Genomic DNA, 23,280 nt, shown 5'->3' with positions numbered 1-23,280 from the left:
TGGAGTATAATACAGGATGTAACTCAGGATCAGTACAGGATAAGTAATGTATGTACACAGTGACTGCACCAGCAGAATAGTGAGTGCAGCTCTGGAGGATAATACAGGATGTAACTCAGGATCAGTACAGGATAAGTAATGTAATGTATGTACACAGTGACTGCACCAGCAGAATAGTGAGTGCAGCTCTGGAGTATAATACAGGATGTAACTCAGGATCAGTACAGGATAAGTAATGTATGTACACAGTGACTGCACCAGCAGAATAGTGAGTGCAGCTCTGGAGGATAATACAGGATGTAACTGAGGATCCGTACAGGATAAGTAATGTAATGTATGTACACAGTGACTGCACCAGCAGAATAGTGAGTGCAGCTCTGGAGTATAATACAGGATGTAACTCAGGATCAGTACAGGATAAGTAATGTAATGTATGTACACAGTGACTGCACCAGCAGAATAGTGAGTGCAGCTCTGGAGTATAATACAGGATGTAACTCAGGATTAGTACAGGATAAGTAATATATGTACACAGTGACTTCACCAGCAGAATAGTGAGTGCAGCTCTGGAGTATAATACAGGATGTAACTCAGGATCAGTACAGGATAAGTAATGTAATGTATGTACACAGGGAGTGCACCAGCAGAATAGTGAGTGCAGCTCTTGAGTATAATACAGGATGTAACTGAGGATCCGTACAGGATAAGTAATGTAATGTATGTACACAGTGACTGCACCAGCAGAATAGTGAGTGCAGCTCTGGAGTATAATACAGGATGTAACTCAGGATTAGTACAGGATAAGTAATATATGTACACAGTGACTTCACCAGCAGAATAGTGAGTGCAGCTCTGGAGTATAATACAGGATGTAACTCAGGATCAGTACAGGATAAGTAATGTAATGTATGTACACAGTGACTCCACCAGTAGAAGAGTGAGTGCAGCTCTGGAGTATAATACAGGATGTAACTCAGGATCAGTACAGGATAAGTAATGTATGTACACAGTGACTGCACCAGCAGAAAAGTGAGTGCAGCTCTGGAGGATAATACAGGATGTAACTCAGGATCAGTACAGGATAAGTAATGTAATGTATGTACACAGTGACTGCACCAGCAGAATAGTGAGTGCAGCTCTGGAGTATAATAAAGGATGTAACTCAGGATCAGTACAGGATAAGTAATGTATGTACACAGTGACTGCACCAGCAGAATAGTGAGTGCAGCTCTGGAGTATAATACAGGATGTAACTCAGGATCAGTACAGGATAAGTAATGTATGTACACAGTGACTTCACCAGCAGAATAGTGAGTGCAGCTCTGGAGTATAATACAGGATGTAACTCAGGATCAGTACAGGATAAGTAATGTATGTACACAGTGACTTCACCAGCAGAATAGTGAGTGCAGCTCTGGAGTATAATACAGGATGTAACTCAGGATCAGTACAGGATAAGTAATGTATGTACACAGTGACTTCACCAGCAGAATAGTGAGTGCAGCTCTGGAGTATAATACAGGATGTAACTCAGGATCAGTACAGGATAAGTAATGTAATGTATGTACACAGTGACTGCACCAGCAGAATAGTGAGTGCAGCTCTGGAGGATAATACAGGATGTAACTCAGGATCAGTACAGGATAAGTAATGTAATGTATGTACACAGTGACTGCACCAGCAGAATAGTGAGTGCAGCTCTGGAGTATAATACAGGATGTAACTCAGGATTAGTACAGGATAAGTAATATATGTACACAGTGACTTCACCAGCAGAATAGTGAGTGCAGCTCTGGAGTATAATACAGGATGTAACTCAGGATCAGTACAGGATAAGTAATGTAATGTTCCTAATGGCAGTATCCTTCTTTAGATAACATTACTTCTAGGGGCACACTGAATCTTCTGGGTCACACGATGAGGCTCGGAGTGCTCACAGGTCCACAATTTGGAACATAAACTTATTGCATTATTTCCTACTTCTGCCTCCAGTGAAGCTGAATATACCTCTGAGATGGTAAAGTCCATCTGTCGGCAGATCCGTCCCTATGACACCGGCTGACCTGTTACATGTGCACTTGGCAGCTGGAGACGTCTGTGTTGGTCCCATGTTCATACGTGCCCGCATTACTGAGAAAAACTATGTTTTAATATATGTAAATGAGCTTCTAGGAGTAACGGGGGCGTCACCATTACACCTACAGGGTCCGCTCTGTCTACAACTGCTGCGCCCTCTGCATTGGGATTGACAGGGCCAGACAGTATAAATGTCATTACACCTGAGCCAATCAGAGTGCAGGGGGAGCGGCATTTGTAGAGAGAGCGGAGCTTCTAGGTGTAACAGCAACGCCCCGTTGCTCCTAGAGGCTCATTTACATATGTTAAAACATTATTTTTCTCAGTAATGCGGGCACGTATGAACATGGGACCAATACAGATGCCTTCAGCTGCCAAGTGCACATGTAACTGGTCAGCCGGTGTCATAGGGACAAAACTGCTGACAGATGCTTTTATAGCAGATATTGGCAGATCAGGTGGAGCCGGTCATTTAACCACATCACTATCCGCCTCCTGCACCAGGTGCCAAATCCTGTTTAATAACGTGCTCACCTGTCAAGGGCTTCATGCATGTCGGATTGCACGGATTATTGCAGCACTTTAGGTTTCCACCGCAGTCACTGTCCGAGTAGCACGCTTTGTTAAGAGATGGAAAAGTACATCTTACCGATGGATCTTGTGGTGGACATTTTCCAGGTTTCTCTGTAATTAAAGATTTTGATGTGTCACAAACTTTTCATGCAGTTACTGACTTCTTATCAACCAGGTTCAAAACATGAAAAATATCTATCGGCACCCTGGTTGGATTGTCTCCTCCAGAAGAAACCAAGGAGATATAACTAGATAATTAGAGATGAGAGAAACGAATTGACTTTAATACCATTTTCTGGAAACATTTGATAATGGATAAGGTGAGTATGTACAATATTTTTTTTTTACCCTGATTAACTTCTGAAAGGCCTCAATTTTAGTGTCAGATGCCTCAATCAGTGATGAATGCGGCATCTGAGGGGTTCAATGACGGAGGCTCACTGTTCCCCGTCATCGCGCCCGCTACATTCAATGGAATATGATCCATTTGTCGAAGCAGCTGAATTGGATTTTTGATATCTTCACTCATCTCTAGTTATAACCATAAAACTAAAATCTGAAGGTCCCTTTTTTCCCCATTTAGGGCAGTAGATGCTCCATGACTTATTCTGTATATGAAGACAAAATCATACGATTTTCTCGATGTCCGTGTTGATTGCTCCTGCTGCACAGAGGTTTTGTACCTAGACCTAAAAGTGATTAGTATTGGCAGATGTCCACCACCAGGACAGTGACATCTACACATTTAGAAGTTTCCTCACTCTGGTTTGTCTGCACACATCCACACCCTTTACCAGGTCTTCATCTCATGCTCCTCTAGTTACATAAGGAATGTCGGAACAAGCACGTGCTGCAGGGTTTCCTTCTAGCTGACAGCTGATGACCGAGGGACTAAACACCAGTTGTTTGAGGTCTTTTTATCATTATTTTTCAAAGAATACATTTCTGAGGACAGTAATAAGTAAAAATGGAGTTGTGTAGGTGGAAAATACATTTAAAAGGGTTCACAGTGGAATAATAATAAAAAAAAACTCCTGCCCTCCCACTATGCAAATTTCATTAAAAAACGTCTATTTCCTGGCTGCAGAGAGCCTGTATAGTGGTGTAGAACACTGTGCCTGTATAGTGGTGTAGAACACTGTGCCTGTATAGGGGTGTAGAACACTGTGCCTGTATAGTGGTGTAGAACACTGTGCCTGTATAGAGGTGTAGAACACTGTGCCTGTATAGTGGTGTAGAACACTGTGCCTGTATAGAGGTGTAGAACACTGTGCCTGTATAGTGGTGTAGAACACTGTGCCTGTATAGTGGTGTAGAACACTGTGCCTGTATAGTGGTGTAGAACACTGTGCCTGTATAGTGGTGTAGAACACTGTGCCTGTATAGGGGTGTAGAGCACTGTGCCTGTATAGTGGTGTAGAACACTGTGCCTGTATAGTGGTGTAGAACACTGTGCCTGTATAGTGGTGTAGAACACTGTGCCTGTATAGTGGTGTAGAACACTGTGCCTGTATAGTGGTGTAGAACACTGTGCCTGTATATCGGCGTAGAACACTGTGCCTGTATATTAGTGTAGAACACTGTGCCTGTATAGCGGTGTAGAACACTGTGCCTGTATAGTGGTGTAGAACACTGTGCCTGTATAGGGGTGTAGAACACTGTGCCTTTATAGTGGTGTAGAACACTGTGCCTGTATAGTGGTGTAGAACACTGTGCCTGTATAATGGTGTAGAACACTGTGCCTGTATAGCGGTGTAGAACACTGTGCCTGTATAGGGGTGTAGAACACTGTGCCTGTATAGTGGTGTAGAACACTGTGCCTGTATAGTGGTGTAGAACACTGTGCCTGTATAGTGGTGTAGAACACTGTGCCTGTATAGGGGTGTAGAACACTGTGCCTGTATAGTGGTGTAGAACACTGTGCCTGTATAGGGGTGTAGAACACTGTGCCTGTATAGGGGTGTAGAACACTTTGCCTGTATAGGGGTGTAGAACACTGTGCCTGTATATGGGTGTAGAACACTGTGCCTGTATAGGGGTGTAGAACACTGTGCCTGTATAGTGGTGTAGAACACTGTACCTGTATAGGGGTGTAGAACACTGTGCCTGTATAGGGGTGTAGAACACTGTGTCTGTATAGGGGTGTAGAACACTGTGCCTGTATAGTGGTGTAGAACACTGTACCTGTATAGGAGTGTAGAACACTGTGCCTTTATAGGGGTGTAGAACACTGTGCCTGTATAGTGGTGTAGAACACTGTGCCTGTATAGGGTGTAGAACACTGTGCCTGTATAGTGGTGTAGAACACTGTGCCTGTATAGAGGTGTAGAACTCTGTGCCTGTATAGTGGTGTAGAACACTGTGCCTGTATAGGGGTGTAGAACACTGTGCCTGTATAGTGGTGTAGAACTCTGTGCCTGTATAGTGGTGTAGAACACTGTGCCTGTATAGGGGTGTAGAACACTGTGCCTGTATAGTGGTGTAGAACACTGTGCCTGTATAGTGGTGTAGAACACTGTGCCTGTATAGGGGTGTAGAACACTGTGCCTGTATAGCGGTGTAGAACACTGTGCCTGTATAGCGGTGTAGAACACTGTGCCTGTATAGTGGTGTAGAACTCTGTGCCTGTATATGGGTGTAGAACTCTGTGCCTGTATATGGGTGTAGAACACTGTGCCTGTATAGGGGTGTAGAACACTGTGCCTGTATAGTGGTGTAGAACACTGTGCCTGTATAGTGGTGTAGAACACTGTGCCTGTATAGTGGTGTAGAACACTGTGCCTGTATATGGGTGTAGAACACTGTGCCTGTATAGCGGTGTAGAACACTGTGCCTGTATAGTGGTGTAGAACTCTGTGCCTGTATAGGGGTGTAGAACACTGTGCCTGTATAGTGGTGTAGAACACTGTGCCTGTATATTGGTGTAGAACACTGTGCCTGTATAGTGGTGTAGAACACTGTGCCTGTATATGGGTGTAGAACACTGTGCCTGTATAGCGGTGTAGAACACTGTGCCTGTATATGGGTGTAGAACACTGTGCCTGTATAGCGGTGTAGAACACTGTGCCTGTATAGTGGTGTAGAACACTGTGCCTGTATAGTGGTGTAGAACACTGTGCCTGTATAGTGGTGTAGAACACTGTGTCTTGCAGTAACACACATAGGGAGTGTGCTGTGGTAGTGAAATAATACTGTGAGTCCGTATGACATGCAGATGACAGGCGTCGCTCTTAGAATCACTGCACACTTCACTTATTAGGGCAGTCACCGGGCCAAAACTGACTAAATAACCAAAGGGTGAACTCAGCCTCACAGGTCGATGTTAGCGCCAAGAAGAAGCGCACTCCTTTTACACCGTCGTCAGCTGATTCCACATAGATGTCTACAGAACCTATTCAATTACACGCTTATACATGTAGAGCCCCCCGACAGAGTGGAGAGGGGGTCAGCAGTAGGTTTGTGTTGACGTCACTGATTATTTTTCCCTTCCTCTGATCCATCAGAACAATAAACAGGGCTTTTTTTCTGGCGTTCCGCCACCTTTTGACATCGCAGGCTGCGATGTATCAGCGGGGAGGGACTGGGAGGAGGAGCTGGGGGCCGGTGCGTTCCCTGTTCTCCGGCCCCCAGCTCCAGTACAGTTATAAAATGTGTAATTCAATGAATAATGATTCATGCTGCCCCCTCTGTAGTATAACATTCAATATATTGTACTCACAGGGCTACTGATATCGTAATGCAGGCCGGCCGGGCAGACAAGCGGCAGAGTGACTGACTGACGTCACGTGCCTGCGCCGCCTACTTTATGAATGAAGCAGGCGGCGCAGGCACGTGACGTCAGTCAGTCACTCTGGGGCTCGTCTGCCCGGCTGGCCTGCATTACGATATAACAGTAGCCCTGTGAGTACAATATATTGAATGTTATACTACAGAGGGGGCAGCATGAATCATTATTCATTGAATTACACATTTTATAACTGTACTGGAGCGGCAATAGGGGGTCTGTGGATGACACTGTTAAGGGGTGGGGGGGTCTGTGGATGGATGGCACTGTTATGGGGTGGGGGATCTGTGGATGGCACTGTTAAGGGGGGGGTCTGTGGATGGCACTGTTATGGGGTGGGGGGTCTGTGGATGGCACTGTTATGGGGTGGGGGGGTCTGTGGATGGCACTGTTAAGGGGGGGGTCTGTGGATGGCACTGTTTTGGGGTGGGGGGGGTCTGTGGATGGCACTGTTATGGGGTGTGGGGGGTCTGTGGATGGCACTGTTATGGGGTGGGGCGGGTCTGTGGATGGCACTGTTATAGGATGTGGGGGTCTGTGGATGGCACTGTTATAGGATGGGGGATCTGGGGATGCCATCCACAGATCCCCCATAACAGTGCCATCCACAGATCCTCCACCCCATAACAGTGCCATCCCCAGATCCCCCATTACCAGTGCCATCCCCAGATCCCCCATTAACAGTGCCATCCCCATCTGGGGGGTTTCTTTGCTGGGCTGGACTTTTATAGCCCCCCAAATTTTACTTGCATCCCTGTTCTCTAAAGGGGCGGTTTAAGGGGTCCTAGGGGTGGGTAGGGGTGTGGCCAGGGGAGGGGGGGTGAGTTCCACCACCTTTTCTCTGAGAAACAAAAGCCCTGACAATAACCCACAAAAAAACGGATCCTGTCTGTGGAGCATCCGCCTTCACTCGGTCAGCATTTGGTCAGTAATCCATCAGTATTGCTAATGCCAAATAGAAACAGGAGTGGATCCAAAACAGAGATGACACGTGAACGGAATATTTTCATGTCTTCTGTGTTTTGTACCCACTCCTGCTTTTGGCTACCAAATCAGAAGCCAATTCTGATGGGACCATACAGGCCTTACAGCTGCTACACAGACAGGTTCTGTTGTGCGTCTCATTTTTCCTTCCTTCTGACAGATCACAAGAAGGGTCAAATAAATGATGATGTCAGCCAGGCCAAAAGCCAAAATAGTGGCCGAGTCATGAAGTGGGGAGGGTGGGAACAGCAAAAGAAGTCCAAAGAGTGGACCTATGAAATAGTGGTGAGGTCGAACATCAGGAGGAGGCCACAGAGTGGCCCAATGACACAGTCTGGAGTTGGCAGCAGTAGGAGGAGGCCACAAAGTGGCACAATGGCAGTGTGGAGGTGGCGGCAGCAGCATCAGGAGGAGGCCACAGAGTGGCACAATGACAGATTCTTGACTTGGCAGCAGTATGAGGAGGCCTACGAGTGGCACAAAAACAGAGTGTGGAGGTGGCAGCAGCATGAGGAGACCACAGAGTGGCACAATGACAGAGTATGGAGATGGAAGAAGCATGAGGAGAACACAGAGTGTCACATTAACAGAGTTTTGACTTGGCAACAGTATGAAGAGGCCTACAAGTGGCACAATAACAGAGTTTGGAGGTGGCGGCAGCTTGAGAAGTCCACAGAGTGGCACAATGACCGAGTCTGGAGGTGGCGGCAGCAGCATCAGGAGGACGCCACAGCATGGCACAACGACAGAGTATAGAGTTGGCAGCAGCATGAGGAGAAAACAGTGTGGCACAATGACCGAGTCTGGCGGTGGCAGCAGTATGAGGAGGCCTACGAGTGGCACAATGACAGAGAGTGGAGGTGGCGGCAGCAGAAGTACCAGGAGGAGGCCACAGAGTAGCAAGGTGACTGTGGATAAGGCAGCAGCATCAGGATACCAAACAGTGGCAAGGTGACATAGTGTAGATACAGCAACAGCACCATCAGGATACCACAGAGTGGCAAGTTGACATAGTGTGGATACGACAGCAGCATCAGCATCAAAATACCACAGAGTGGAAAGGTGACATAGTGTGGAGATGGCAGTAGCAGTAGCATCAGAATACCACAAAGTGGCAAGGTGACATAGTGTGGAGATGGCAGTAGCAGCAGCATCAGGATACCACAGAGTGGCAAGGTGACAGTGTGGATAAGGCAGCAGCAGCATTAGAATACTTAACAGTGGCAAGGTGACATACTGTAGTGTGCATACGGCAGCATCAGCATCAGGATACCACAGAGTTGCAAGGTGACAGTGTGGAGATGGCAGAAGCAGCTGCATCAGGAGACCACAAAGTTACCCAGTGAGAGAGTAGGGTGGTGGGTTGCATTACCAGTACCATCTGACGAAGGTGGGTGAAAGAAGGACCACTTGGCATCAGATGTGTGGCATCATGTGGGTGGCAGCATCAGAGTAATAGCTGAGTCAGGTAGAAAGAAAAAAACTGTATCTTTTGTCAAAGTGATGGTGTGGCACCATGGATGATCTAGTCTGATGCATCTGGAATTGGTGGGTGGAAATCCTGGCTGATCCTCGCCTGATTCATCTTGACAAAGGTCAGTCTCTCCACATTTTGGGTGGACAGGCGAGTTCTTCTTGGGGTAACTATGGCCCCCGCCGCACTAAACACCCGCTTTGATTCCACACTACTGGCCGGGCAGGACGGCTTTTCAAGGCCAAACTCTGCTAGTTGCTGCCACAAATCCAGTTTGGTTGCCCAGTAGTCCAGCGGATCCTCAATGTGGGGTAGCAGGGTTCTGTCCAAGTTTGCCACCATCTGATGGTTCAGGTCCTGCTCCAGGTCTACCTGCTGCTGCTGGTGAGTAGTTTCTTCACTATGCGGGTGGAGAAAGCTACTCATCAGCGACTGTAGACTCAGGTTGCTGCTGATGGAACTGTTACTGCTCCTGCCACCCCTCTCCAGCAGCCATGGCAGTGTAACGTGAGCGCAGAGGGCCCCACAGGTCAGACCTGCGAGAGGATGGACGATGGCGCAGATGGGCAGCGGCCAACTGACAACATAGCATGTCTCTGTAGCAGTTTAGTTTGTCTTCCTTCTTAGTGCGTGTAAAAAAAGCACCCATTTTGGACCGGTAGCGAGGGTCCAACAAGGTGGAGAGCCAGAAGTCATCCCTCTGCTGAATGGTGACAATTCGGCTGTCACTACCCAAGCAAGTGAGCATGCATTGTGCCTTTTGTGCAAGTGACTTGGAGGGACTCCCTGCCTCCATCTCCACTGCATACTGCCACGGTGTGTCTGGGTCCTCTGCCTCGTCTTCCTCATCGCCCTGAAGCTCTTCTGGTTGCTCCTGCTCCCCCTCTCCTGTCACCTGAGTAGAAAAACCACCCATTTCGCTAAACAATGCCTGTGGTTCAATGTCCTCCTCCACCTCCTCCTCCTCTTCCAGTTCAGCCCCCACAGGGCTCATGCGGACGTGAGATCTAAGCGCCACATCTCTAGTTCCCTGACCAACCATTGTTACCAGCATCTGTTCCAGGACATGAAGAAGTGGAATGACGTCATTCATCCCGTAGTCCTGGCGACTGACAAATAACGTGGCATCCTCAAAGGGCCTGAGCAAACGGCAGGTGTCACGCATGAGCTGCCACTGGCTGACATCAAAGTTACACAGGCGAGTACTCCTATCCCATAGGATCATCAAGAAATTGTTTATGGCCTTTCTCTGTTCATACAGTCGGTCTAACATATGGAGGGTGGAATTCCAACGGGTGGAAACATCACCTATCAGCCTATGTTGGGGGATGCCGTTCTGCCGCTGCAGCTCAAGGAAGGTGTGCTTTGCGGTGAAAGAGTGGCTGAAGTGCATGCAAAGTTTCCTGGCCATTTTTAGGATGTCTTGCAGATGGGTGGAAGACTTCAGGACCCGCTATATTGTCCCTGACCGTAGTTACAGCTCCACGCGTTGGCGCTGCCGTGCACTTTGGCAGACACCGACATGCTCAAGGACTGGCCCACCTTCTGTTCTACATGTTTGTGCAGGTCTGGTACTGTCTTTTTGGCAAAGAAATGATGGCTTGGGACTTTCCAACTCTGCTCAGCATAAGCCATCAGTTCTCTGAAAGGTGCAGAGTCCACCAGTTGGAAAGGGAGGGACTAGAGCACCAGCAACTTGGACAGGAGCACGTTCAGCTTCTGCGCCGTTAGATGCATGCACGCATACTGCTGTCTCTTGGCAATCGCATCGGTGATTCAGTTTGCTGACTGAATGCGTGACAAAAAGTAGGAGGAGCATGGGGACCAGCAGAAGAAGGGATTGACAGACAGCTCCTTTGGGCTGAGGTGGTGGAGCCTTGACTGGCTGAAACCGGGTGCATGCCAGTGGGTGATGCAGCGGTTAATGCGGCAGGCTGGACCACCACATTGGCGCCACGGTTCTCCCAGGCCACTGGATGGCAACGCTGCATATGTTGATGCAGGGCCGTAGTGCCAACCTTGGCCCCCTGGCCACGCTTCATTTTCTGCCCACAGATTCTACATATGACCACGTTCACCTCCGCCGGCAGCTTCACAAAAAAACTGCCACACCGCCGAGTAGATGATTTCCCCCCTAACAGTCCGCACTGACTGGCTGCTACCGCCGCTGCCTCCGTGAACTCCTGCACCACTACTTCCTGGACAGGTAAGTTGCTGCGAAGCTGTGGTCTACCCCATGCCCGTTTGGTTCCCAACCTTACACTGCTGTCACTCTGCTGACTCCCGGCCCCCCTATCGACTTGCTGTCTCACAGGCAAGCTTCCACCCCCTTCTCCTGTTGATGATGAAGCCCCTTCTGCACCCGGCTCCCAAGTGCGATAGGCTTCATCATCGAGTAGTGTCTGTACGTCACTGATGTCCTCCTCAATGCTCTGACCGCTCGAAACACCACCTCCCATGCCACTCTCCTCATCACTACTTGCCCGCCAAGCGGAGGAAGTGGCGGATGTCTCCTCCAGATCTTGGCAGGGCAGTAGCTGATGACCGCCCTCTATTAGCTCGCCCTCGCTGCATAGTGGAGCTGAGCCCACAGCATGCAATAGTACTGTGGGTGATGGAACAGCAAAGGACAGAGGCAGGTTGAGGACAGATGAGGGCACAGGGCCTGCTCCATGGCCATGCCAACTAAGGGTTGTGTCTGACGAACCTACTGACTGTTGGGGGTGTCTGAGGTCACTTGTGATGACGTGGATGACCGAGTTAACCAATCAAGAACCGGTGGGTTGCTGGTCAAGAAATGCCCGCTAGATGACGCTGGGAGCTCACGCTGCTCGCGCTGCGACTCCTGCTGCCACGACCCCTTACTCTGCTGCGACCTCTGCCTGCGCCAGAAACATTTAGGCCTCTGCCACTTCTCTGTGCATGGCCTGGTACTTCTCTGCCTGACATACTTTTAGCTGAACTAAATAAATGAAAAACAAATTAAAACAATCCTAAAAGCGACAAATATATTTTTCTTGTTGTACTGAAATAGGCCACTATACGATTTCACCCAAAAATAATTGTAGAAGAGAATAGATAATATATTTTTCTTGTTGTTACTGAAATACGCCCCTATAAGCATTCACTGGGAAAAAATTAAGCAGTGAAGTGCGTAGAGATTTTTCTTGTTGTTAAAGGGTTTCTGTCATGAGAAATAACGTTCTGTAGCGATGTGCTGATGTCAGCAGTACATAACAGTGTGCTTTATAACTCCCTGCCCGCCGCCGTTCTCTTCAAATAAAGATTTTTAAAATATGCTAATGAAGCATCTAGGTTGCTGCAGCACCTAGAGGCTCGGTCTACGCACCCTTTGTCACGCCCAGGTGCAGTTGATTGACTTTCGAGTTCTCCTCAGTGTCCCGTAAATCCCTCGCCTGCGCCGTCACTTTTAGTATTCGGCGCAGGTGCAGTGAGTAAAGGACGCGCTCCTGTTGCCGGCTTCGTCACTGCGCCTGCACCGAAGGAAGGATGCCGGCAGCAGGAGCACATCCTTCACTCACTGCGCCGAATACTAAAAGAGACGGCGCAGGCGTGAGATTTACAGTACACTGAGGAGAACTTGAAAGTCAATCAACTGGACCTGGGCGTGCCAAAGGGTGCATAGACCGAGGCTCGGGGTGCGGAAGCAATGCCCTCATAGCACCTAGAGGCTCATTAGCATATTTTAAAAGTCTTTATTTTAAGAGAACGTCGGCGGGCATGGAGTTATAGAGCACACTGTTATGTACTGCTGACATCAGCCCGTCGCTACAGAACGTTATTTCTCATGATAGAAACGCCCTTATACGATTTTAGCCGGAAAAAACCTAAACAGTGAAGTGCATATATAATTTTTTGGTAGGACTGAAATACGCCCCTATGTGCTTTCACCAGAAATCACCGCAAAAGTGCAGTGCGTATATGTGTTTCTTTTTTTTAACTGAAATACGCCCCTATACGCTTTCACCAGAAAAACCTGCAGCAGTGAAGTGCGTAGATATTTTTCTTTTTCCACAGATAGCACTTGCACCCCCAGGACAAATAGCTGGAATGACAGAGCTGTATAATGGCTATTTGGATCCCCAAATAATCTTTCCCTGCACTTGTAAATCCCTTTCCTAGCACTGTCCCTAGCGCCTTCTGACGTCTCTCCCTGCACTAAGATGCTGTGGAATGATTCCTCCCTATCCTTTCCCTGCACTTATAAATCGTTTTGTCTGTCTTTTTTCCCCAATAATGTTTTTCCAATCGCTGTCCCTAGCGCCTTCTCATGTCTGTCCCTGCACTCAGAACGCTGGAAAATGGCAGAATCTAAAAAGGCTGCCGTATTTATAGGGCTGTGATATCACAGTGCTGGCTGGCTGCTGATTGGCTGCATGCATGCATGTCAATCTGGGTGATCCCGCCTTCCCAGAGTTCCTTGCTCCATGTCCTCAGTCATCACACGTGTAGCCGCCATTTTAGGAAAACCACACGAAGCGCAATGAAATTCGCATTCGTTGCTAATCTAATTTTTCCTAAAATTCAGAACGAATTTCACTTCGTCAACTTCGATTTGCTCATCTCTAGTAACAATCATTAAATTGTGCTCTACTGGTTATACTGGTCAGAAACATGGTAATTGTTTCTAAGTTTTTAGAGGTAATAGCACACAGTGACTCCACCAGCAGAATAGTGAGTGCAGCTCTGGAGTATAATACAGGATGTAACTATGGATCAGTACAGGATAAGTAATGTATGTACACAGTGACTCCACCAGCAGAATAGTGAGTGCAGCTCTGGAGTATAATACAGGATGTAACTATGGATCAGTACAGGGTAAGTAATGTAATGTATGTATACAGTGACTGCACCAGCAGAATAGTGAGTGCAGCTCTGGAGTATAATACAGGATGTAACTCAGGATCAGTACAGGATAAGTAATGTATGTACACAGCGACTGCACCAGCAGAATAGTGAGTGCAGCTCTGGAGTATAATACAGGATGTAACTCAGGATCAGTACAGGATAAGTAATGTAATGTATGTACACAGTGACTGCACCAACAGAATAGTGAGTGCAGCTCTGGAGTATAATACAGGATGTAACTCAGGATCAGTACAGGATAAGTAATGTAATGTATGTACACAGGGAGTGCACCAGCAGAATAGTGAGTGCAGCTCTGGAGTATAATACAGGATGCAACTATGGATCAGAACAGGATAAGTAATGTATGTACACAGTGACTGCACCAGCAGAATAGTGAGTGCAGCTCTGGGGTATAATACAGGATGTAACTCGGGATCAGTACAGGATAAGTAATGTATGTACACAGTGACTGCACCATCAGAATAGTGAGTGCAGCTCTGGAGTATAATACAGGATATAATTCAGGAACAGTACAGGATAAGTAATGTATGTAGACAGTGACTGCACCATCAGAATAGTGAGTGCAGCTCTGGAGTATAATACAGGATATAATTCAGGAACAGTACAGGATAAGTAATGTATGTAGACAGTGACTGCACCATCAGAATAGTGAGTGCAGCTCTGGGGTATAATACAGGATGTAACTCAGGATCAGTACAGGATAAGTAATGTAATGTATGCACACAGTGACTGCACCAGCAGAATAGTGAGTGCAGCTCTGGGGTATAATACAGGATGTAACTCAGGATCAGTACAGGATAAGTAATGTAATGTATGCACACAGTGACTGCACCAGCAGAATAGTGAGTGCAGCTCTGGAGTATAATACAGGATGTAACTCAGGATCAGTACAGGATAAGTAATGTATGTACACGGTGACTGTACCAGCAGAATAGTGAGTGCAGCTCTGGAGTATAATACAGGATGTAACTCAGGATCAGTACAGGATAAGTAATATATGTACACAGTGACTTCACCAGCAGAATAGTGAGTGCAGCTCTGGAGTATAATACAGGATGTAACTCAGGATCAGTACAGGATAAGTAATGTATGTACACAGTGACTTCACCAGCAGAATAGTGAGTGCAGCTCTGTAGTATAATACAGGATGTAACTCAGGATCAGTACAGGGTAAGTAATGTATGTACACAGTGACTGCACCAGCAGAATAGTGAGAGCAGCTCTGGAGTATAATACAGGATGGAACTCAGGATCAGTACAGGGTAAGTAATGTAATGTATGTACACAGTGACTGCACCAGCAGAATAGTGAGAGCAGCTCTGGAGTATAATACAGGATGTAACTCAGGATCAGTACAGGATAAGTAATGTAATGTATGTACACAGTGACTGCACCAGCAGAATAGTGAGTGCAGCTCTGGAGTATAATACAGGATGTAACTCAGGATCAGTACAGGGTAAGTAATGTATGTACACAGTGACTGCACCAGCAGAATAGTGAGTGCAGCTCTGGAGGATAATACAGGATGTAACTCAGGATCAGTACAGGGTAAGTAATGTAATGTTCCTAATGGCAGTATCCTTCTTTAGATAACATTACTTCTAGGGGCACACTGAATCTTCTTGGTCATACGATGAGGCTCGGAGTGCTCACAGGTCCACAATTTGGAACATAAACTTATTGTATTATTTCCTACTTCTGCCTCCAGTGAAGCTGAATATACCTCTGAGATGGTAAAGCCCATCTGTCAGCAGAACTGTCCCTATGACACCGGCTGACCTGTTAGGGTCCATTCACACGTCCGCAAAATGAGTCCGCATATATTCCGCAATTTTTCAGAACAGGTGCGGACCCATTTATTAAAAAAAAAATAGAACATGTCCTATTCTTGTCCGCAATTGCAGACAAGAAAAGGCATTTTCTATGAGAGTGCCGGCGATGTGCGGTCCGCAAAATGCGGAACGAACATTGCCGGTGTCCGTGTTTTGCAGATCCGCAAAACACATACGGACGTGTGAATGGACCCTTACAAGTGCGCTTGGCAGCTGAAGACATCTGTGTTGGTCCCATGTTCATACGTGCCCGCATTACTGAGAAAAATGATGTTTTAATTTATGCAAATGAGCTTCTAGGAGCAACGGGGGCGTTACAATTACACCTACAGGCTCCGCTCTGTCTTTCACCTGCTGCGTCCTCTGCATTGGGATTGACAGGGCCAGACAGTATAAATGTCATTACACCTGACCCAATCAGAGTGCAGGGGGCGCGGCATTTGTAGAGGAAGCAGAGCCTCTAGGTGTAATGGTGACGCCCCCGTTGCTCCTAGAGGCTCATTTACATATGTTAAAACACAGTTTTTCTCAGCCATGCGGGCACGTATGAACATGGGACCAACACAGATGTCTTCAGCTGCCAAACGCACATGTAACAGGTCAGCCGGTGTCATAGGGACAAAGCTGCTGACAGATGCTTTTATAATAGATTTTAATTAATCACAGACTTAAGGCTATGTTTTAGGGGACTTTCACTCTAGCGTTGTTCTTTTCCGGCATAGAGTTCCGTCCTAGGGGCTCTATACCGGAAAAGAACTGATCAGGCATATCCCCATGCATTCTGAATGGAGAGCAATCCGTCTTCAGGGCGGAGATAATACCGCAGCATGCTACGGTTTTATCTCCGGCCCAAAAAAACGGAACATTTGCCTGAATGCAGCATTTTTTTCAATAGGAATGTATTAGTGCCGGATCCGTCCTTCCGGTCGGCGCATGCGAAAAAATATATATAACGGATCCGTTTCTCCGCATCCGGATCCGTCTACAAATGCTTTCTGTTTGCATGCAGATGCGATAGAACTGCTTGCCGGATCATTCTGCCGCAAGTGTGAAAGTTCCCTTACAGGGTGGTAGTCTGTGATAAATTAGCCCCTTTGTACAAACCACTTTGATACATTAAACCCTCTGACGGGTTATTGTCTGAGCTGTGAATTTATAGCAGATATTGGCAGATCAGGTGGAGCCGGTCATTTAACCGCATCGCAATCCGCCTCCTGCACCAGGTGCCAAATCCTATTAAATAACGTGCTCACCTGTGAAGGGCTTCATGCATGTCGGAGTGCACATATCCCTGCAGCACTTCTGGTTTCCATCACAGCCCCTGTCCGATTTGCATTCTCCATCAGGAAATGGATCTACACATAGTACCAATGGATCTCCTGGTGGACATTTTCCAGGTTTCTCTGTAATTAAAGATTTTGTTGTGTCACAAGCTTTTCATGCAGTTACTGACCTCATATCAACCAGGTTCAAAACATGAAAAATATCTATCGGCACCCTGGTTGGATTGTCTCCTCCAGAAGAAACCAAGACGATATAACTAGATAATTAGAGATGAGTGAAACAAAGTCAAACAAATTGATACGATTTTCAGGAAAAATTTGATTTGTCACAAAGCCAAATTTCCTTGTGCTTCGTAGAAATAAATCTATTTTTTATGAAATGGCAGTGAAAAAAAATCATACTCACCTCATTCATTTGCTCACGGAGAGGACACAACGGCCATCTTGATTGAAGAAATGTGTGACATCCCCTCACTGGCCAGGCACAGTGACGTCTTCAATGATGACGTCATCACGTCACAGCGCAAGGTTTCGCTTGGTTTCTTTAGTCAAGATGGCCATGACGGCCTCTCGGAGAGCAAATGGATAAGGTGAGCATGTATTTTATTTTTACCCTGATTAACCCCTGAAAGGCCTCAATTTTAGTGTCAGATGCCTCAATCAGTTATAAATGCGGCATCTGAGGGGTTCAATATTGGGGGCTCACTGTTTCCCCGTCATCGCGCCCACTACATTCAATGGAATGTGATCCTTTGTGAAATTAATCGAAGCAGCTGAATTGGATTTTTGATATCTTCACTCATCTCTAGTTATAAACATAAAACTAAAATCTGAAGGTCGCTTTTTCCCCATTTAGGGCAGTAGATGCTCCATGACTTATTCTGTATATGAAGACGAAATAATACGATTTTCTCGATGTCCGTGTTGATTGCTCCTGCTGCACAGAGGTTTTGTACCTAGACCTAAAAGTGATTAGTGTATTGGCAGATGTCCACCACCAGGACAGTGACATCTACGCATTTACAAGTTTCCTCACTCTGGTTTGTCTGCACACATCCACACCCTTTACCAGGTCTTCATCTCACGCTCCTCTAGTTACATAAGGCATGTCGGAACAAGCACGTGCTGCAGGGTTTCCTTCTAGCTGACAGCTGATCACCGAGGGACTAAACACCAGATGTCTGAGGTCTTTTTATCATTATTTAACAATTATTTTTCAAAGAATACAATTCCTTTAACTGAGGACAGTAATAAGTAAAAAAATGAGTTGTTTTGTTGGAAAATACATTTGAAATGGTTCACAGTGGAATAAAAGTCCTACCCTCCCACTATGACATTTACCTGATCCCCGCTGATTCCTGATCCAGTCTCAATACCCAAGAAATGCCTTGTGATGCCTGGTTAATGAATTATTGGTGGAGAGATATTTCCATGAATGTTAACCACAGACGGAGAAGCAGAGACAAGTGGGAACTTGTTAAAAGTCAGAAGAGGAGCAGCAGAGGATCAATGAGGATGACCTCCCCTGGACAACTTCTTGATTCTTTATGTGTACCATCCATTAAGGGGTTTGCATGCTTTGGACAATACCTTTTTTTAGTTGGAAGGGTCACTCAAAAATAATTGTTGCTGGGACCCCAGAAACCCCTTTAAATGGTAACAATCATAAAATTGTGCTCTACTGGTTATACTGGTCAGACACATGGTAATTGTTTCTAAGTTTTTAGAGGTGAAAGCATTTACTTGATTCCCACATTCCAGCTCTACCTATAGCATGATGACTTGTTAAAGGTTAAATGGTGGCATGGACATGTGGAGATATTACAAGGTGAGGATACATGTCAATGCGTAGAGGCCCACAACTTATTTATGGTTGTTGGCTCAGACAAGGAAAAACAAGGAAAACCAGTGGAGTCTTGACCATGTTTAGAAAATTTTTCATCTCGCACTGGACTGTAATGCTTAAGGGACATAAAGGAGACAGAGGAACAGGATAAGCCACGAAGATATGGAGACAATTACAGTGATCATGGTGAAAATTTTCGTAATTTTTTTTAAACTTGGCCTAGAGAAGAAGGTTGTGTACAATAAAGGGGTAGTCGTCCTGGTTCTCACTCTTCCCACAGTTACTGTATGATGTCACTTCTATCATTCACATGCCCGAACGCTGATGCCAATCACTAGCCTCAGATAACCACTGAGGTCAGTGATTGTCAGAATTGGTCATGTGAATGGTGGGTGTGAAGCCATTGCTGCAGGACCCGAGGAGGGTGTGGGACTGAAGCACTGTGCTGGAGCGACAGGGCATATAAAAGGTAAGGTTTTCTTTTCTTTTATTTATACAGTCCCTTTTCGTGGGTCAAATTTAAAAAAAATATTTGAAAACCCCTTACTCTCATAAGTTCTTATTTATGAATGTTCCCCCTCCACTTCCCCTTTCCCTGAGAATATACATGTCCTTAATTAAAAGGGATGGCATTACTAATACTACAGTTTCTAATAGGGTCTTTTTTGTGTCTGGTGAAATCAGTTTCACAGCTCAACCTCTCCCTATGCATACAACGCTTCTCAGTCCAGCTATGGACATTTGATAGAAGCCCACTGTGGGCATAAGTTGTATCCAGCACAGTCGACTAGCAGACACAACTGAAATATGTGAATCAGCCTTTAGATACCACTTAGAAGGGTCTTCATTGATCCCTGTGACTAATCAGCAGTAAAATTACCTGATGGTGGTTTGTCATGGTTGTCTGCTAAGGATCCTGCAGAGAACAGAATGAGAAGAATGAGAGCGCTGGTCACTGGTGCCATATCTGCTGAGCACTGGAGATATCAACCACCCAGGTGAAGGATTCCCCATTTATAGAGATGTAGAAGGAAGGGAGGAGAAGCTACAGGGCAGGGTGTAGATTTTTTACAATCCTAGATTTCACAATTTATAGAATCAGGTAAAGACACCACTATAATTATGATTGGATTATAATTATTGTCAATAACTCCTTTGTTCCTTTGTTGGCAGAAGAACATTTCTATTTAAATCTACAAGACATTGGACATGGAACAGATGACACAGCACTGGTTTCAGATCACAGGATTTATGTCCCTTAAAGTGGTTGTCCCACAAAAAATATTCTATAGTTTTCAAACCATAATTAAAAATATAGCATAGCCACTGAGTTATTCAATAAAATGTTTCTGTATTGTGCCACCTGCTGTTTGTTCTTTTTCTCATTTCTTTGACCTGCTCACTAAGAAGGCCGCACATGCTCAGTTTCATCTTTCAGCTGCCTTCTGAGTTGTGATAGGTAGAGCATGGACACACACCCTGAGCTGCAGCAGAAGAGACACCCCCCATGAGCTGTCAGCTTGATATAAATCTAGCAGAGCAGGGCGAGCTATACGCTGATGGAGGAAGACATGCAGAGTGGGAGCTTCGGCTGAAAAGAACAGAATCCATTGCCATCTGCAATTACCAGTCCTCTTCCAGGGCACATTTTCCCATTCTGACCCTCTCCAGCCCAAGTCAGAACTTCTGGGCTCTTTCCAATACTGTGGGCTGCCCCTGTGAGGTTGCCGTCTGTGCCGCTCGAGAGACCGCATCCTTGAGTTCCGGGTGGCGAGTGAACCGTAGCGGTCTTTGGAACCCGCTTACCACCTGGGGACCAATCGGGTCTATGTGGACCAGCTACCGAATGGAGATACAATCCCCTGGGTCAAATGCTGGAGTGTGGACGCACCGTTGACCGGAGTCATGCAGAACATTACATCCCATTGCGGCCTGAGGATCGCTGGGGCCTTGCTGATAGACCTCTACTCCTGCCCTTGATACACATCAGGGAAAATCATAAGGTGAGAGGAGATATTCACTTAAATCCAGAGCCTTCTACATCACCAATAACTCGCTTAGTCTCTACCTTAGAAGGGACAGACTATATTCCCCTTCTCACTGCTCTGCAGCATCATAGGCCAAAGACTTAGCTAGTCAAGATATAAGTACTGTGCACCCAGAGGCATTATACTTTCCTCGGGAGGATTATTACCCTTACTACCTCCATCTTATAGGCCAAGCCTAAATTTATATTGCTGGACCCCCTCTTGTGTGTTAGGGGAGGTCTGAAGATCTCAGCTCTTTCATTATAATCTGCTAAAAGAGCCTCCATGTTTGCGGAACCCTAACCCGGATCTCCTTGATATGGGTTATTCTCCATATATTACTGCTGCTATCTAAGATATATATGTGACACAGCAACCTGCTAAAATCACTCCTTCACTCAGTGTATGCACATCGCCTTCGTGATGGTGAAATACGGGCAACCTAAAGCTAAGGACTCTGTCTCGACTTCTAAAGCCTCTCAAACCAAGGGAAATATGGTATAGTTTATCACTAAATCACCTGCGGATTCTGACACCTCTTCCTTAGGGACTCCACAATCAGACAAATATACAATACTTCCTGTAGAAGATCATATATCTTCCCAATCTGATCAACCTCTGTCCAGGACTTTATTTCAACAAACTCTCACTAAAGCATTATCTCCTTTGGCACATGACTTCCAGGAGATCAAACAAGACCTCAGACAAATAGGCCACCGGGTAGACACCCTAGAAGATATGGTAGCTGATCTCTGTCTCATTTCCATTCTTGCCAAGATCAACCTCATTTCCATTCTTGCCAAGATCAACTAAATCTGCTTTACACTCATGTGGAAGATAAAGATAATTGTCGTAATAATCTAAGAATCCGAGGTCTTCTTGAAACTTATACCTCATAATCATTGCTGAGCACAGTTAAACAACTAGCTATTGATCTTCTAGGACAGTGTTTCCCAACCAGTGTGCCTCCAGCTTTTGCAAAACTATAACTCCCAGCATGCCCGCACAGCCAAAGGCTGTCCGGGCATGCTGGGAGTTGTAGTTTTGCAACAGCTGGAGGCACACTGGTTGGGAAACACTGTTCTAGGGGATCACTACCCCCTTTCTATTGAAATAGAGAGAGCACACAGGGCCTTACGTCCACGTCCAGAACCCTCAAATCCTCCAAGAGATGTAATTTGCAGATTCCTTGATTTCAGAGTCAAAGAAGACATCTTGAAGAAGGCCAGGGATGCACCACAATGGGACTTTGAATGTCACCAACTAACTCTTTTCCAGGATTTAGCTCCCATTACCTTCTACAAAAGAAGACAACTAAAGCCTCTGATGGATCTTCTAGGCTTAAAGAAAATCCCTTACCGTTGGCTATTTCCTTTTGGACTTGCTACTACAATAGACAGGAAAAGGTTTGTAATACGCTGACATGAAGATCTAACGGAACTCCTGACGGCACTTGGGGACCCTATGATTTCAATTGAGGAATGGACGCCGGTTCAGGATCTAGCTACTTCTCCAGTATTACCGTTCCTGTCCCCTTGGTCCGTAGTGCAAATGGGTAGAAACGGAAGAACCAAGAGAAGAGCTGGACAGGGCCCTACCAAGAATCTAAATCCTGATGGTACCTGAATAAGTATCCTTAACTAATGCACCGTTTGATCTGTCTCTCTCCACAGTTCTCTTTAGAGAGTTATAACTGCAATGTGTGTTCTTTTCCTTTCTTGTTAAGTGCCTGTCGTTTCTTATTTTATGAAAACTGTGAAGGTAGGGCTGTGACCCTATATATACACCTATGTATACTTGATATACTAATGTTTTACACTATAATTATTTAGATTTTCAACTAATCTCACATTTACTGGAGATGACCCATATTGTATATCCTTCCCTTCTATGACATTACCAGCGTCCTTAAAAAGTTTGGACGCATGTCAATCCTCTTCTGGATCATATAGGCTTTATTGCCGTCTAGTTCTTTCATGTTTCCTTTATTTTTGTAACTGTTTTATCGCTCAAAAGAATCGTGATTTCAATGCCAGTTTGTCTAGTGCCGCTCATCTCTCTCCTCCTCTATGTTCCATACAATTCAGACACTCTTATAAACCACCATGGTTTTGAAGTTATTGTCTCAGAATGTGAAAGGCCTTAATTCCCCGTACAAGCGCTCAGCAATGTGGTCAGACGCCAAGATGAGGTGTGATATATTGTTAGCTCAGGAAACACATTTGTTGGCCTCTGATACACATAGATGCTCAAATAGGCACTTTCCACACCTTTTCTTTGCCTCTGAACTGGTCAAGAGGAAGGGGGGGGGGATCCTTATAGGGATCAGACTTTCGGTTCAATTTAAATTGTACCAATGCATCACTGACCCGGCAGGACGTTTCATTATCCTTTTATGCTCTATTAACCATATCGATTAGACCATAGCCACTCTATATGTTCCTAACTCTCATCAGCTCTCTTTTATTAACCGTTTCTTTAAGAAGGTAATGAAGGTAGCAAAGGGACCCA

The 23,280-nt window shown here is 45.9% G+C and overlaps 1 protein-coding gene across 1 annotated transcript in view; it reads right to left on the bottom strand.

The window, feature by feature from the left end:
• LOC120997018 (antileukoproteinase-like) overlaps positions 1 to 19,751 on the bottom strand; it is a 29,207-nt gene extending 9,456 nt beyond the window's left edge. The window contains exons 1-3 of the mRNA XM_040426925.1: positions 19,623 to 19,751; positions 16,867 to 17,016; positions 2,611 to 2,760 (exon numbers count right to left, since the gene is read on the bottom strand). Of these exons, the coding sequence (XP_040282859.1) occupies positions 2,611 to 2,760; positions 16,867 to 17,016; positions 19,623 to 19,707 (385 nt within the window). The 5' untranslated portion in view covers positions 19,708 to 19,751. The remainder of the gene's footprint in view (positions 1 to 2,610; positions 2,761 to 16,866; positions 17,017 to 19,622) is intronic.
• Between the last annotated feature and the right edge of the window lie 3,529 nt (positions 19,752 to 23,280).

Source organism: Bufo bufo, chromosome 4, assembly GCF_905171765.1.
Source record: "Bufo bufo chromosome 4, aBufBuf1.1, whole genome shotgun sequence".
Lineage (NCBI taxonomy): Eukaryota > Metazoa > Chordata > Amphibia > Anura > Bufonidae > Bufo > Bufo bufo.
Note: the sequence above shows the minus strand (reverse complement) of the source record. Positions and strands in the feature narration are given on the sequence as shown.